This window comes from Nanorana parkeri, unplaced genomic scaffold, assembly GCF_000935625.1.
Source record: "Nanorana parkeri isolate BGI_ZX_2015 unplaced genomic scaffold, ASM93562v1 scaffold153, whole genome shotgun sequence".
Lineage (NCBI taxonomy): Eukaryota > Metazoa > Chordata > Amphibia > Anura > Dicroglossidae > Nanorana > Nanorana parkeri.
The window spans coordinates 346147-363229 of NW_017306421.1; the positions used below are offsets into that span (position 1 = coordinate 346147).

Genomic DNA, 17083 nt, shown 5'->3' on the forward strand with positions numbered 1-17083 from the left:
ATACCAGATAGTCTTTCATTGATCATAATATTATCCAGTCTCTGAGTGAATTCGTGATAAGGAAGGAGTGTTTTTTTCCAATTGCTTGCTAGGGTCAATTTGGCTGCTAAAAAGATTTGATGTGCTAGGGAGCCAGACACCAGGCACTGTGGTGTGTAACAGAGCCTGTGTGGGATCTTTAGGAATATGTGTGTTAAATAGACAGGATAGTAGACGATAAATTCTAGTCCCGAAACGTGAGGCGAATAGAGACGTCCACCATATGTGGCGCATGTCTCCAGGGGAGAAACACTTTAAAAAAAATAAAAATATTTCTTACCTTTTAGATATCTCTATTTAGAAGGCCTTTGCAAGCTTTACTCTGAATTTCAGTAACGGGAAACTGACTGTCCTAATAGAAAGACTGAGCTCCTCCTCATTAACATACAATGAAAGAAGCCAAGCTTCTAGATTGTTAACCCCTTCGTGACTGACGACGTACAGTGTACGTCGCCAGCATCGGGGCTGTTTAAACATTTTTTAGGACAGGACAGTGTTCAAATGTAGTTTACAATTGATAATGAGATCTGCTGGCACATTACAGACTGGGTTAATTATCATAAACATTACCCTCCCCACCCCACTTGCATTCCAGAGGAAAATGCAATACAGAGAAAAAAATGTATTTGAGAAGTGAGCAAGTTTTACACAGGCAGCAATTTTTTTTAATGTTATGTGAATGGAACAAATATGAAATAGGTGTGATCCCAGTTTGGCTGCAAAAGTGGAAATAAACTTTAAATATAAGTATTTAAGAGCTGATACCACAAGAATCCATCTATTACCTTTTTTATTGGTGCCAAAAGCCTCCTCTCTGCACCTCTATGATTTATATTGACTTTGTTACTGGAGGCCTGACTTCTGGGCTAAGCCATCTCCAACTAATATCCCTCCATAGTATGAGAGTACTTCAGTAGAGATTAAAGGAGAACTATGGGGTCCTGGCTTATCTTCATTTTTGTATTCCCTAGGTGAAAGGAGTAAATATTGTAATTTACACCTTTAAGCCAAAATGCACCCTAAACCTGTAATTGGTTATTAATGATGATGGGCGTGGCTAAGCCCTGCAATGAGGAGAGATCCTGACAATACTGTCGGGATCCTCCCCACTGATCTCTCGTCAGTTTGACTGAGGGCGCTTCTTGTGAGCTGCTGCACGTCCACTAATATATGGGCATGTGTAGCAGCTCGGTCCCCTCAGCTCTCTCCCTACCTCCACGTCCTTTGTGCCAGCCTTCCAGGCATGTGCTGCTGTTTAGCTTCTTTCTCCTCCCTGCCCGTCTCCTTCCTCTGTCCCGCCTTCTCCACGTGCAGTGACAAGCTCTTCTCTCCAGCCACCCACACAGCTGTGCCCGCTTAGATCTGCCACAGCAGATTTACTTTTAGAAAGAAAAGCTGGGGGCAGGCTGCATTAACTATTACGGCCCCTAACAGGAAAGGAGCTGAAAGTGGCGGTTTTCTGAGATTTGAGATGATTTATCTCCGATGTGCTGTGACTTTGTAAATAATGAATACTGCTAATAGAGTAAAGGTAAAGAGTATGTTTATTTGCCCTTTTTTGCCATATTTCTTCTTTAAGGGTGCTCTTGCTGGCTAGGATTCAGACAGTGGGCAGGTATTAGCCTAGAAGATTGTGACCGTAAATTGGACATGCACATTGAGGAGAGTTACAGGCTAGTAAAGGTAATAGGGGATATCTTGTGGTGTCTGCTGTTGAGCTTTTAACAGCTTAAGATGGCTGACAGGTTTACTTTAAAGGAAAATTATAAGGCAAGTGATTTTCTCTCAACCTCATAATCTGAGCCGACCTGTGACAATGAGACTATCACAGGTCGGCTCAGTAGATCGGGAAGTGAGCGAACACATACCGTCGCTCGCTCACTTCTCGATCTATCCCTGCAGGGATTCCCCCCTCCCCTGTCCGATCCTCCAGCGCTGACTGGCGGAATGGACGGGGGAGGGGGCGGGTACAGCTGGCTCTGCCTCTAGACAGGCAGAGCCAGCTGTCACTCACGCAGCTGGGTGGATCCAGACAGCATTGTCGGGATCCGTTCTGGCTGTGGCGTCTCAGTATACCGCGAGCTGTAGCTCTCAGTATACTGAGCTTTAGGTGACGGGAGGATGCTAGTTTGTGTCCTCCCGTTACCCTTAGAAGAACTATGGGGAAAAGCCCTGACCCCATAATCATCATTTTAATATCGCTAGACTTTAATAACTAAAACACTGGAATCAGGTCATTGCATATATGCTGCGTATTAAAAAGAAGATGGACTATCTTCAAAAAAAACAACAAAAGAGTTGAAGACTCTACATACAATTAAACATATGGCATGCTAAGATTATATTCTCGTCACAGACACGGCAGAGGGTCCTGATATCAGCATTCAGTAGAGCTACAAAAGATCCCTTTTCCCCATCCCGAGCTGCTGGAGTTCTTGGTTTTGCTGCTACACACAACTTTTACTCAATGAATGACTGTGCTGGGAAGATCCTACCAGTGCTCTGTAGTGTAACAATGGATCCAGAAAAGAGTGTCCGAGATCAGGTGAGAGAAAGCATGTTCTTTATACTAATTATGACAAAGCACTGGTGAAGCTGGATATCACGCTATATCACCATGCCATATTTTTGTATTCACCTACAGGCATTCAAAACAATACGCAGCTTTCTGGATAAACTAGAGTCTGTGTCAGAGGATCCAGCACAGTTAGCAGAGCTCGGTAAGCAAGGGTGTACATGGTAATGGAAACTATCATTTCCTTCTCTCCAGAAACATTGGACCTCTTACCTTAAAGTGGATCTTGCGTTTTATATGTATCTGGCTCTGTTCACAGAAAAAGATGTACATGCGGCATCAGCAAACCCAGGTGTTGTCGGCGGCTGGGCTGGCTGGGCTGTCACTGGAGTCTCCTCCTTGACCTCCAAATTTATCCGGACCAGTGCGGCAGGAGGACAGGATGCGACAGCAGCGCAGACAGCAGCACAAGGACCATCAGTACCCCCAACAACAGTACCAGCCGAGGCCAGCAAGCCAGGTGAGTGTCCTATGCACTTACTATGTCCTATCCAAGGCACACCCAGGTTTTCCAGCCAGTACTCACAAGAGTGACTTTCTCTTTGTAGTTATAGCATATTTGAGGAAGATGATTACTCTGTCATGACGATGTATTTGTAATCTACTGTGTAAGCAGCCAGTTTGTGTGCTGATAAAATATTTGAGATTTCCAATTTGTAAGGAATCACTGGCATCAGACAGATTTTATCAGGTTTACTGTCAGCTGACCCATTAGTTGTTTCCAGACCTATTGCTATACCAAAATACGTGTTTTTTTTCTTGGAGTTCCACTATAAGCCTGCCACCTTCAGCCTGGATTGTTGACTGAAATGAAGATGGATCCATAGATTCATGCTGTGTTTACCAAATTCTGACTCATCTGCAATTTGCAGCAGAAATCAAGATTTAGCCCAATGTTTTTCCAGTCTTTTTAGTAATATCCGCTAATATTCACTGCAATAGCCAAATAAGGTAATATATGCTTTCCTGTGTTGATTTTAGATGCCGTTCCTGCATCGGCACCTCCTGCTGCGTTATCCTCAGCGCCTCACTATGAGTGTGAAGAAGATGACAATGAGGTTGATGATAACACATTGGACCGATGGGATGATGAAGACTGGGGAAGCCTGGAGGTAAGGGGTCATATTTAAAATGCTTCGGTCATAAAATGCTTCAAGGACATAACCCCTCCCACCCAACACCTGCCAGGCACTTGATGTCCTCAGGAGAATTGATGCGTCCTTCTGTTCTGGTTTATTATTTTAATTTTGTTTTGTTTCTTTGTTGAGATTCTGCTATCAAAGGCTGCTAGTTGATTCGTGCCGGATATAATTCAATCCTGGAAGTTTTTCTAGCTAGCTGATAAAACTGAGAGATTCATCCCGGATAAGTTAAACCTGGAAGTTTCTGCAGTTGTTCGGAAGCAGTACTTGTGATTCGTCCTGCGGTGGTCTGAAGTTCCCATGGTTATCACTTCCTTTATTACAGTCAGGCCGGTATTATCTGGGGATCTGTTGTGGTTGTTGATATCCCCCTGCATTTACGGAGAAGTCGCTTCTTTTACTAACTTGGAGGTTTGTCATGACGGACACCACTCTTGTGGGATGGGGCGATCTCTTGGATCATCTGTCGCTGCGGGGTCGTTGACCTCCAGAGGATTCCAAGCTCCTGAACAATGTCTTGGAGTTGAAGGCAGTTTGTCTGGCATTGTTCCACTGGACCCATCTTCTGTCCGGGTGTCCTTCAGATTGTCAGACAGTGCCGCAGGAGGTGCACATCCCAGGAGTCGGAAACTGGAAGGTGAATTTTCTCAGCAGATAATGTCTGGATCAGGACGAGCGGTATAGTCATCCAGAGGTGTTTCAAAAATTGTCAGCACTAGGGAACGCCGCACGCGGATCTTCCAGCTTTTTTCGCCACAACAAGAATGTTGGACAGATTTATATCCAGAGCGAGGGATCCAGGCAGAGGCAGTGGATGCCTTGGTAGCTCCATGGGATCAGTGCACTTTGATGTATTTCTTTCCTCCTCTGATGCTATTACCTCATCTGCTTAGCGGGATAGAACCATCACGTTCTCAAACAATTCATCCCCACAAATCTACCTCATGTATCACTTCCCCCTCCATTTTAGACTGTAAGCCCTCAGTGGCAGGGCCCTCCTCACCATCTTGTCTTGAATTGTGATTGTAATGTCTTCCTTATAATGTAAAGCGCTGCGCAAACTGTTGGCGCTATATAAATCCTGTGTAATAATAATAGAATGCAAAGGAGTTCTAGTCATTTTTGTTGCCCCAGATTGGCCTTGCAGGGTGTGGCTGGAAGGTTCTCTGAGTTGTCTGCTTTGTCTTTTTACCCAAGGCGGTTTCGGACTTTCATCTCCTTGAAGACATGGTTTTATCTTCACTTAGTCCAGCTCCTGATAATCCTAAGGAAATTTCTCTTTATTATTTGAATGTTGTGCGGGCTGTTCAAGTTTATCTTTCAGTCACAGCTTCCTTTTAGATGTTGGGATTCTTTATTTGTCCCACTAGAAGGTCCTAGTAAGGGTCAACTTGTAGATCCACAAATTCTGAGTGGCTTTGTTCGGTTGTCGTTCAAGCTTATGAGTTGCGGGATAACTAGAGCGATTCGTACTTGCTACTAGAGCGATTCGTACTTGCTACTAGAGCGATTCGTACTTGCTACTAGAGCGATTCGTACTTGCTACTAGAGCGATTCGTACTTGCTACTAGAGCGATTCGTACTTCTTGGGCTTTTCATAATCAGGCTTCACTTACCCAAATTTGTAAAGATGCAACCTGGTTTTCAGTTCACACTTGTGCAAGATTTTATAACGTTGATGTTTCTGCCTCTTCTGTTAGTTTTGGTAGAAAAGTTCTTCAAGCGACTATTTTATAAAATCTGCTGTTACTGCCAATTGGTGTCCAGTCCTATACAACAGCTTCAGCTCCCATTGTAACACACAACGTTTGACTGCTCTCACTGCCTTCTAGTTCTCTATAGGAGATCACTGTAACAACAGCTCAGCTCCTACACCTAACCCCTCTCTAACCCTTTTCCTATGGATCCTAACACCTGAAATATGTCCTTTGAAATGTTGTCTATACACATCTCATAGGCAACAGCAGTTGTAATAATATAACCGCATGCATCAGACAGTGTCAGATATCCTTCTGCTTTTGCACTTCAGCAGCACGTGTGAATGGGCACTCCCCCAAATCAGATTAAAATGACATTGAATTTTGCCTAGAATGTGTTTTCACTAAATATAAATACGGAATGTAATAGTTGGATTGCTTCCTCCTTTAGGCTGTTTATTCTTCTTCCAAATCTAAACCAAGTACTGTGAGTGACCAGAGGCTTACCGATACCAGGACATCTGCTGCTGAAGAAAATTGGGGCTGGGAAGATGCTTTGCAGCCCGTCTCCAATTCTAAAAGCCGAACATCATCTACCTTCTCCCCTCCAGACGGCACAAGAGCAGCCAGTGAATACAATTGGGACAGTGTTGGTGGTGGGACACAAGTGGATTTCTTTGCGGTGGCATCAGAGAAAACTAACCAGGTAATTGAATCCTACTAAACAATTGATTAACGTTTCACCATGTGCATATAGAATTGAGAAATGTTCTAGAGCTCCAATATTCAGTTGTACTTATAGAAAGCTTACTTTGTTTTACGCATTTTAGTGATAGTACTTTAGTCTGTGCATTTCATTTTTGTATATATCGCACTTTACAATTATTTGTCATTGACTCATTTCATAGAATTGTTTACCGTAGTCCTGAAAGACATTCAGGCAGACTAGTGCCATTTAGGGGGTTGCAGAATGTATTGGATCCCCATTCCTTGAAAAAAAAGACAGCCACAACAGTAAGGACTTGTGTTTTTGTTCTGCCTACGGCTATTGAGTCTTCTTTATTTTTTTGGAGGTGTTTCTACATGGCTCTTCCAGGGTTGTACCCGGGCTGAACTGGATATACATTTCACTAGGTACCACCTTTTGACTTGCTGCACCTGGACATATACTGTAGTTCACCGCCTCAGCTGAACCATACTAACCAAATCTTGGTGTTAACAGGCCTCTCAGGTGCTCATGCCTGATGGACACAAGTGACGAGGGAGCACGGAGCCGGCTTCCCGGCCAATCTGGAACATTGGCGTCATTACACGGCACCCAGCTTCCTGATAGGCCAGAAATTCGGCTCCATGCTTCGAGAAGCACGGAGACGGCTTCCCTGTTAATCGGGAAGCCGGGTGGCGAGTCTTTACACGCCGCTCTGCTTCCCAGCTATTCAGGAAGCCAAGTGGCGAGTCATTACACGCCACCTGGCTTCCATAATTGGATTTCCGGTATCGGTATTCGGTATCGGCGAGTACTGGGAAAAACTGGTATTGGTGCATCCCTAGTTCCCTTATAACATGAACATTAGAAAGTAGAAAGAAAAATCTTCGCCAGCCCCTGAATCATCAGGTCAGGCACTTTCTGTTCCTCAAGGTTGGGCAGTTTAGAAATTTGATTCGCTACAGCGTAGGAAAGGACTGAGGTGGTCTTAGAGCAGGCTGAAGTGTATTGTTGTGCAGGACTTCTTAACCCACAATTCTCCTGCAACAGCTGAGAAACTGATAACTTCCTGAACAAGGGGCAAAAGGTTGAAGCTGCCTGCAGACGATGAAAAGCTTTCAACACAGCTTTAGAACAAAATAAGATCAAGCCAAATCATGAAAAGTTTGAACCATCAAGTATACATTTTCCACTAGGGACCATTTTCTCCATAGAAGGTTGTCTGAGTGTCCCACAATGTGGATGCCAAACCCTGTGGCCAGCACCCGGCAGAAAACTCAAGGTGCAGGGCCAAGACTCGAAAGTTAGAGTCCTGGGAGGATGGTGATCAATCTGTAAGCGTACTAACTGACCACAAAAGTCAGATGATCCCTCTGGAAAGGGACAGGGGTGATTAGATCTATTGGATACCAAGACAAACTGTAGGACTTGTATGTCTGAAAGAGACAACTACTCTGTGAGAGAGAATCTAGGACAGGTTGGGCTGTGGCTTTGAAGGCCAGGCCTGCACATGAGATAGAACAAGGATCCTGAGATCCCAATGGGCCTGAGGTAGTTTTGCTAGTTTGTGCGGAGGCACAGAAAGGGAGAAGTGGAGGTACTGAAGAGAGTGCTAAAGGTGAAGGTTCAGTCTGTAATCTTAAAGTGGGCACTTTTTGCACCTAGATGCCGGAAGGATTACATCTACAATGTCATAATTATTTAGCTCGTGTAGCTGTCCCTTGTGTCTGGCTGATGGCTCTGCTCTCTGTGCACTTCTGCCTCCATCTCCATCTCCACGCCTGCAGGAATTATGTGACAGGCAATGGGGGAGGAGATCGCTCTGGGGACTTGCTGCTGGCCGCTTTCCCTTAGGCCCGGTTTACATCTCAGTGTTCCGAGACCGCATGGCGATGTGTGCGGAAACACGCAATCCGTACTTGCAGTGCCATTCTCTTCTAATGGCACCCCAAATGCGCCCAGCAATCCATGCAGCGAATGTGCATGTACGCAAGGTCCTGGGCTGGCCATATGTGAACCAGGCCTGAAGTATCGTGACAGGCAGCGGGAGGGGAGATCACTCTGCAGGAGGAGGCACACAGGACACAGGCTGGGGCCCTGCTGCTTTCCTTTCAATATTGGCAGTATGGGGTAAGATGAATACGGGTGCACTCATTGTGATTATGGGCCGACCCCTAGTATTGTATATTGAGTGTTACGGTGCCAGCTTTTTGGAATGTATACTGATCACACATTTTGTTTTTGTGCAGAAACAGGATGAAAGTTGCAATTCGGATGGATGTGGAGACTGGGGGGGAGATGACAACTGGGAATCGGTGGAAGCAGATCAAGGTGAGATAAAGTAGTGCAATGCAGTGACAAGCAAACTGGTTTTAACCTCCTTTTTAGAATTTGTGTTGGAAAATGACATCTGAAAGCTGATTAGATGGGACGTCCGCAGCCGGTTTTGTTTTGTATTTTTTCCTCACTAGATCTATGCTAAAAACATCATTGGGTAGTCCTCAACTCCATATTCCGAGATTGTCCCGGTTATGAATTTCCAAAATCAGTTGCTCCAAACTCTACCTCAGGTGATAGTGATCCTATGACATCATGTGTTACTGTCCTTGTATGTGAATGATCGTACAGAAATCATCCCAGAAGGCAGAAAGTTGTGGTTTTGAGAAACTGATCACAGGGAAAAAAAAATATATATGTTATTTTACCTTATTCGGCCTAATGGTGACCGCAATATATTATTATAGATCTCTTTGAACAAATCCTTTTTTTTTTTTCTTCCTTTCACAGAGTAAAGTGCAAAACAACAAAGCTAGTTAGCTGTGTATATGCAGTGGTTCATGTTGGATATCTTTTAAGGGGTTTATGGTCTGTTCAACTGCGTCCCCAAAATAGCATTGGAAAGCCAAAAGTTTCTCTTTTCTTCTTGGTTTTCATAGTACTTGTCAGTAGAAGTGACTTGTCATATGTGGACAGATTAGCAGAGATGTCCATGTCAAACTACTGAATGTTCAGAAATGGTCCTGTAGATTCTTCAGGAAGCATTGCTATGTACATTATAAAGGCAAACGATCACTGTACATAGTGTTTGTGTATTAACCTCCCTGGCAGTATTCCCGAGTGTGGTTCGGGGTTAACTTTCACTACCAGGAGCGGTAACCCAGAGCCAGACTCAGGATTGCACAGAAAAGTGTCACTTACTTGTCCCTGCGGTGTCCTCTGATGTACACGGCTGGCCGATGCCGGCATCTGACTTTTACTTTCGTTTTCAGGCGTCACAGCGGGGGGCGGAGCCGGCGGGAAATTCAAAAGTGAAAAATGACATTTACACACAACACAATACAACAAACACAATACAACAAACACAATACAACAATTACTTGTCCCTGCGGTGTCCTCTGATGTACACGGCTGGCCGATGCCGGCATCTGACTTTTACTTTCGTTTTCAGGCGTCACAGCGGGGGGCGGAGCCGGCGGGAAATTCAAAAGTGAAAAATGACATTTACACACAACACAATACAACAAACACAATACAACAAACACAATACAACAAAATTACACTTATGTATCAAATCATTTCACTTCAATTTTGTCCCTAGAGCTTTGTCCAGTGCCCAGCCTGCACTTTTGCTGTTCTTTCTGTCTGGAAACTTGTAAACGTCCATGGCATCGGAAAAGCGTCCCTTTGGGTCAAAAGCGGTTTTAGCCCAGGTAGAAAACAGCGATGGTAAATTAGCATCACTTCGTTGTCTTTCACTTTCAGTGTCTGATGACGAATTTCCCAACGAATCGCTATCGCTCAATTCTGCAAGTGATGCTAATTTACTATCGCTGTTTTCTACCTGGTCTAAAACCGCTTTTGACCTAAAACAGCGACGATTCTGCGACCGAGCTCAGTGATGTGTGAACTTGGTACTTTGACTGTGGTACGGGTCAGGCAGCGCCCCCAGAATTCCCATTTACTGGACCATTTTTTAAATTATTATTATAATTTTTTAATTTCGTGTTTCAAACTTTCTCATACCTGGGATGTCTACTGGACTCTTGTTTGGGCAGCTTTAGGTGAGTTATTCCTAAGAATTACAGGCCTACAATATAAAACAACAAATTGCCATGAAAAACAATGTACCGCTTTGGGATGCTAAATTCCTGAGGCCTTGTTCACACCAAGCGCAGCGCAGAGCAGTTGCAGACCGGATCAAAACTGCGTCCAATGTATTCCTATGGTATTTTTTGCTCCAGTTCACACCGCAGCGTGCAGATCCAGAGCAGGTGAAAAAACTGCAGCAGGCCCTATTATACCTGCTCTGGATCTGCAAATGCCTGGAACGCACTAAAAGCCCATGTTAAAAAATGGCCCGGAACGCATCAAAAACGCGGCACAACCTACTGCACGTGCAGAAACCTGAGCGGATCTGCTCTGCATTTGGTGTGAACAAGGCCTTAATAATCATACGGTCAGGGAGGTTAAGCTGTTTGACTAAATACACTTTTTCAAGCCTGTTGCCAAGGCAGTAGCGTCTTTTACCGACAAGGTATTTATTTCACAGGAACAACTAAAATGTCTGTACTTGCTAAATGGCTGACAGATTACTTTAAAAAAAGTCCAATGAGGAACATAGGCGGCTTTCACCTTTTGGGTTATACTGCCACCTACAGGAGTTTGACACTGGCAAACAAAAAAAAATCTATAGGCCAGTATAACTCCCCTTATAGTACCAGCGTGCCTCATTTGGTAGCAAAACATGTTCATAAATACAAAGGGAGGGTAACAGTGTTCTTCAATAGACTCCAAGAGAAGGATATATTTGGCGAGTACAAAAATCTTATTCTTACTCCACCATTGAGGGACTCAAAGAGCCACCTGAAGGACCTTACACCCAAAGATGGCATCAGATAAGGCTGCAATGTCCACCTGGTAGAACTTATGAACAGAAGACCAGGTGGCAGCTTTGCAGATCTGGGAAACAGTTTCTTGATGCTGTAAATCCCTAGAATTCACAAATCTAGTAGGAGTGCATCTTGACAGGAAATGGCTGAACCTGGAGACAATAAGCTTGGTTGAATGTCTGTCTGAGCCACCTAGAGCTGGGGGAATGAGAATCGGTTGCATCTTTACAGGGTCCATCCCAGATTACAAAAAGTAAATCCTTTTAATGGCTATAAGGAATACCACAATGTGGGTGAGAGTAGAGAGGGCAATGTCTCGAATGGTTTTAAATAGCAGTATCCGATATGCAGAGAGAACCAGAATCAGGTCTCGGAGTCATAGGGAAAGATCAGGGGGAGGAGACTCCCTGTACAATTGTCTTAATCAAGGAATGAGAGGCCAGTGGTCTCTGAAACAAGATGACAAGACCCGACTCTTAATGATGCTGGTCCAGGCTCAGCTGCAAGCTTCAGAGGAGGAAAGCAATACATCAGGCTGTACAAATCCCATGGAGCCACCAGGGCATCTAGTGCTTCCCCTAGAGCAGTGGTGGCGAACCTTGGCACTCCAGCTGTTTTGGAACTACAAGTCCCATGAGGCATTGCAAGGCTCTGACAGCCACGGGCATAACTTCCAGAGGCAGATGCATGTTGGGATTTGTAGTTTTGGCACAGCTGGAGTGCCAAGGTTCGCCACCACTGCCCTAGAGAACCCCTGTACCCCAGAGATGAACCTGGAAGCATGTAGGTACACGCCCAATCCTTCTCTAGGTGGCAATATAACTTGAAGGTAATAGACTTCCTGTGTGCCTCAATGGACAAGAAAAAAAAAAAAGCTGCTAATTTTTTTTTTGTGGTGTGTGGTACGCTCTATTGTGTTATGTATTGTAACCCAAGTGTGGTCATTGTCACACGACAGGTCTGAGCAAAGCTGAAATAGCAAGAAAGAAAAGAGAAGAACGACAACGAGAGATAGAAGCAAAAAGAGCAGAAAGGAGAGCGGCCAAGGGACCCCTAAAACTGGGAGTACGGAAGCTGGATTAGGAGAGCAGAGGGGTCAGCAGGCGATATCAAGAGATGGAGGTATGTACAATGGTGCTTCTGTATTTGTGTCAGACAATATGTGCTGCTGTGTGTACAGACAGAGAACTAAATGAGTTATAGAGTTCATTTCAATGGGCACATAGGATTCCTTAGGCAGTCAGTCCATTGGGCACATAGGATTCCTTAGGCAGTCAGTCCATTGTAAAGAAGAAAGCAGAAGTGGCACAATACATTCACTGGGAAATCCTATCTATGGACTAACAGAATGTTTAAGTTCAAGATTGCCAGCATCTGTGTGCACTGACTGGCTCACAGCCGAATCTGCCCAACTAACCACATCTTGTACTATTGTTAATGGTCTACAATTGACACACACTAAAAGGAACATATTTATAAAGCCATGAAATATTCACTGCAGGTGAATCACTAATTTTAAACTCCTGCACCAGGAAGATATATACTTGCATTAAACGTATACCCCTGGCCTCGTTCATATGGACTGTAGCTTGTATAAGAGCCGTGTGTGTACAGCAAGCTTCCAGCAGCTTTTCCGTTTGGGAATATTAAATGCAAATCTTAATGGAGCCCCAAAAAAACACTATATACACCACAGCGCTCAGCATAAAGGGTTTCTTCAACTTCAAAATGTTGGGGGAGAGAGGCTGCCATCTTCAAGACCACTGGGAAGTACCCTCACAACACATGTAAAAAAAATAGACTAACAGCGCCTTCTCCTAGTGTGTTAACGTTTATTAGATAGAGCAATACAAATGACATAAAAGCTACTCCCATGGAGGTATATTGGAATAAGCAATAGAGTGCAGAGCAGACAGGCTGGCTAGCCAGGACCTGCTTTGTACTCTATTCCAATATACCTCCATGGGAGTAGCTTTTATGTCATTTGTATTGCTCTATCTAATAAACGTTACCACACTAGGAGAAGGCGCTGTTAGTCTGCACCATCATTAAGATTTGTAAAACAATCACATTAAACAACCTCCAAGCTGGCTTCAGCAGACATCAAGAAGCTTCAAGTAATGGTGACACAGACTGCTAGCAGCTTGTTAAGTGGCAATCAGCACTTCCATTAGGATCTGTGTATGAAATTACCAAACTGGATCTGAATGGTACTTTAAAGGCGCTAACAAAGTTTGTACACACTGCTCTAATGCAAGCTGAAGCATGTGTAAACAATGCTTAGTGGCTCGTTCACACCACGGGCAGTGACTAGCATTTTTCTTCACTGGCAATGCCAATCACTGCAAGGGCACATAGGAGACCGTTTTCTGGGTGACCTGTTCACAACACAAAGCTGCCATGAAATGGGTTCTGGTGTGAAAAATGCAGACAGCCCTCATGTAAGCACTGGTCACACATGAAACGTCACTGTGACATTTCAATAAAGTTTATATAAAAAAAAAAATGTAAACCATCTTAAAATTGTAACAGCACAAGACACCACCCCCTCTGTCGGCACACAAAAACAGCCCGCATGGTAAAATAGATTGTTTTAGTGCACAGGCTGGTGTCTACATCAACCAGATTATATACTGTGCTTCATAGTGACATGCTTACTCTAAATCAGATCCGACAGCAAATATCTTCCTCTCATTAGCACCTTGGGAGCCTCTGCACTTCGGCATTGTCCAGGTATACAATGCAGTTTGGGCACCTCTTAGGTTTGTTGGAGAGCAGACATAGCTACTCTGACTGAGCAAAGTTAAGATCTGCGTACTGTTGTGCCTCACGTAACCTGTTGCACATTTTTATGACATTTTAACCCCAAAATGCTGCATATTGGTGTGGTTTCCAGAACAACACGTCTTTCATAGGAATAAATAGTACTATAGGAAAAATGCATCTGTATTTCATAAAACATGCAGAGGAGTGATGATAGTGACAGTATGGGCCCAGTCACGCCAGGGTAGTCTGTTGCAATGCAATGATGTGCGTAGTGTTGAATGGCCATTCTAATGCACCACAACAGACTACAAATCACTCCTGCAGAAAATTTGGCCAGCACACAACATGGGAAGGTGCATTGGGGTGCCTTCAATACAAACTAAATGTAAAGTAGTCACCGCTCCAAGCTCACAACACATACAGGGATCATGGTGAACAAAAGTAGCCCCCCTCCAGAAGGAAGGACAGTGTCAGCACCATAGCAGAGATGATTTGAGGATCTACAGCCGAGTGATACACATTTTTGTTAATAAGATACTTGAATGTTTAAGATTTAACTCTTGAAGGTAGTGTCACTTTTAGTTGCCTCCATTTCTAACTGATATGCTTCTGTATGTTTGACAGGAAATAGAACGTGAAAGCTGTGACATTTTCTGGAAATAAATGGACGTGGTCAGAGATTTCATAATATTTATGGTGTATACATTTTTATCTTAAATACAATGCTGTATCTTCACAGCTAAGAAGGAAAAGGACATTTTCCAAGTCAGAATTTATTTACTGCTTCTGTTTTTCCGTGTACATAATATAATAAAGTCCACAAAAACCATACGCATGTTGCTGTTCAGTTATTCCAAGACACTGATTTGCATGATGGGCTGGAACAAGCACATTCTCAGTTACACTGAAGCTTGCTTTGGCCATCTTATTTACAGTCAATCATTTCTTCCAAGCAGAAGAACTTTGGTATCAGAAACACACAATATTAACACCAACTCCAGCAAAAACTCTCTTCAAAGGTTTTGGACACCGTGGGGAATGGCTGACCCTCCTGTTGCTGTCTAACCCTTCCTCACTGTATCCACACAGAAACCAATGGCTGGTGTTGGACATTAACAAAGACCTGGATTATTATAAGGCAAATGAAAGTATAGTTCCATTTTTGCTGGGATAGGTAGGAAGTAATAACGTTTAAAAACTTAAGTCAGAGAGGAAAAGGGGATATTAGTTAACGGGTGAATTTCTAAAAAGTAATTACAATACTTGCTGGGTTATCCCTTATTTAGAAGGCTTGATGTGGAGTTCCTCCATGTAAAATGAAAGCCCCAGGAAGAGTCGGACTTTATAAAATTTAACAATAATTACATGTATAAAACAGTCACTATAAAATAAAGCTCTTCAGTGATGACACATCTGTAGTACTTGGCACCACTTCTTTAAGACATCTGTTCTGAGTTTACATGCAGGATCTTCCACGGTCACATCCAGCATGGTTTGGGTTGGACGTCCTTTGTCCGTGGTTTGGCATATAGATCAGGCATGCTTCTCCTGGATTTGGCAGTGACTAGAACGGACCTCACTGGATACAGGAGTAGACTAATCGTTTTAGGATGAAGTGTTAGACAGGTTTAAAAGGCTGGTGTGGTCCGAGATCTGCAAAAAAAGAAGAGGTGATCAATGACTTTCCAAAGTAAAGGAAACCTGTGCCAAGGAAATATGTTGGCTGCATTAATGAAGCTCTATTTCTGAAAATGCCAATTCTCTGGTTGCCTTGTTTTGCTAATGCGTTAATCACTTCCCAGGAACCAGCATGCAGACCACAAGACTTCTCACTTTACTTACTGCATGCTTCTGGGCCAGTAACTCAGACATTCATACTCAAACCAGAAAAGCCCTGCAGAAGCCTCTGAGACTTCCCTACACCTTACAAATATCAAGGACGTCACCAGCACATTGAATAAAGTGATCATTAAAAGTCTGGATTTTAATGAAGAATTGCAATTCAATTTGCAAGCACTTTCAAGCCCCGAAAGCGCTCAAGAGGTCCCCTTCACTTGCAAATTGAATGGCAATTCTTCATTAAAACGGACTTTTGATGATCACTTGAATCGGTGTGCTGGTGACATCCTTGATCTTTGTATGTTCACGGCACCATCCGTGGTCACTACGAGCACCCACCTGTGTACACAGGGCATTCACTGATCCGGTAAGGAGTGCAGCAAGATACACCCTCTCTTTCTTACACCTTAATCCTGGGGGCAGATACGCTTCAAAATCCCCAAGAAGTGCCAGAGTTTATCTTCATCTGAACAGCCAAGCGCTGGAACATAATGGCAGTGCTTTCAGGCTGCTGCAGGTATGAGCAGTCTAGTACATGTTCCTGCACTTTATACCCGATAGTTGTGGGTTTTTTTGTTTTGTTTTATTGGTGATAGATTTGCTTTACAAGAAGACTGCACTGAAACCTGTTCCACCATGTTTTCCTCATGAACAAAGCTAGCATTGTTGGATTGCACCTCCTGCACAGTTCATCCATTCACATACAGTAGTAATATACCCTGGACATAACTCATGTATGCTAAAAATAGACCATTAGTAATATCGTTCCTTCTTATAGCATGCTGCACGTTTTCAGAAGAGATTGAAAATTGGGAAACTCCTACAATTTGCATGTCAGCCCTGCTTAGGCCTAAACTACAAAAGTTAGTGGAATTGAAGTTTAAAATAAATAAATACTGACCAGGTTTTTTTTATGCCATAAAAGTCCTCCGCTGTCTGTCAATTTTTTTTTCCTGTATACTGAGCCGCACAGATACAGCATACACAGGACTTACATAATGGGAGTTTGGCCTGTCAAGCAGCTGAAGAATCAGAACCAGGAAGAAGACCGGGACTAACTAGGGAGAAGTGCAGGGGTGGGGGTGGGGGGGGTTGCTTTTAACAGGTAAGTCTGCCATAATGTGCTAATATGCTCTGCAGACTAGAACATTATGGCTACAAGCTCCAAGGGACTTTTTCCAATCACCTTACTTCTGATTTAACAAAAAAAATGTAAATGACATCCACTGTTTGTGGGGAAAATAGGATATTGGTACTCACTATAAAATCTTCTCCTCAAGGATCATTGAGGGACAGTTCTATATTAAGAAACATAGGGTTATACTGCTGCCCACAATAGAAATGGTCACTAGGCACATAGAAAATTGAATAGCAGCCCCCTTAAGAATATAAGCTGCCTCCATCCCCCCCCCCCCCCCCCCCGACACAGA

The 17083-nt window shown here is 43.6% G+C and overlaps 2 protein-coding genes across 2 annotated transcripts in view; one reads left to right on the forward strand and one right to left on the reverse strand.

Annotated features, from left to right (window-relative positions):
* Positions 1-12351, forward strand: part of SCYL1 (SCY1 like pseudokinase 1) — a 34929-nt gene extending 22578 nt beyond the window's left edge. The window contains exons 11-18 of the mRNA XM_018554324.1: positions 2396-2584; positions 2684-2759; positions 2874-3074; positions 3596-3726; positions 5905-6159; positions 8409-8490; positions 12007-12170; positions 12342-12351. Of these exons, the coding sequence (XP_018409826.1) occupies positions 2396-2584; positions 2684-2759; positions 2874-3074; positions 3596-3726; positions 5905-6159; positions 8409-8490; positions 12007-12131 (1059 nt within the window). The 3' untranslated portion in view covers positions 12132-12170; positions 12342-12351. The remainder of the gene's footprint in view (positions 1-2395; positions 2585-2683; positions 2760-2873; positions 3075-3595; positions 3727-5904; positions 6160-8408; positions 8491-12006; positions 12171-12341) is intronic.
* Positions 12352-15149: 2798 nt separating this feature from the next.
* Positions 15150-17083, reverse strand: part of CDC42BPG (CDC42 binding protein kinase gamma) — a 110438-nt gene continuing 108504 nt past the window's right edge. Inside the window, exon 37 of the mRNA XM_018554317.1 lies at positions 15150-15467. Within this exon, the coding sequence (XP_018409819.1) occupies positions 15420-15467 (48 nt within the window). The 3' untranslated portion in view covers positions 15150-15419. The remainder of the gene's footprint in view (positions 15468-17083) is intronic.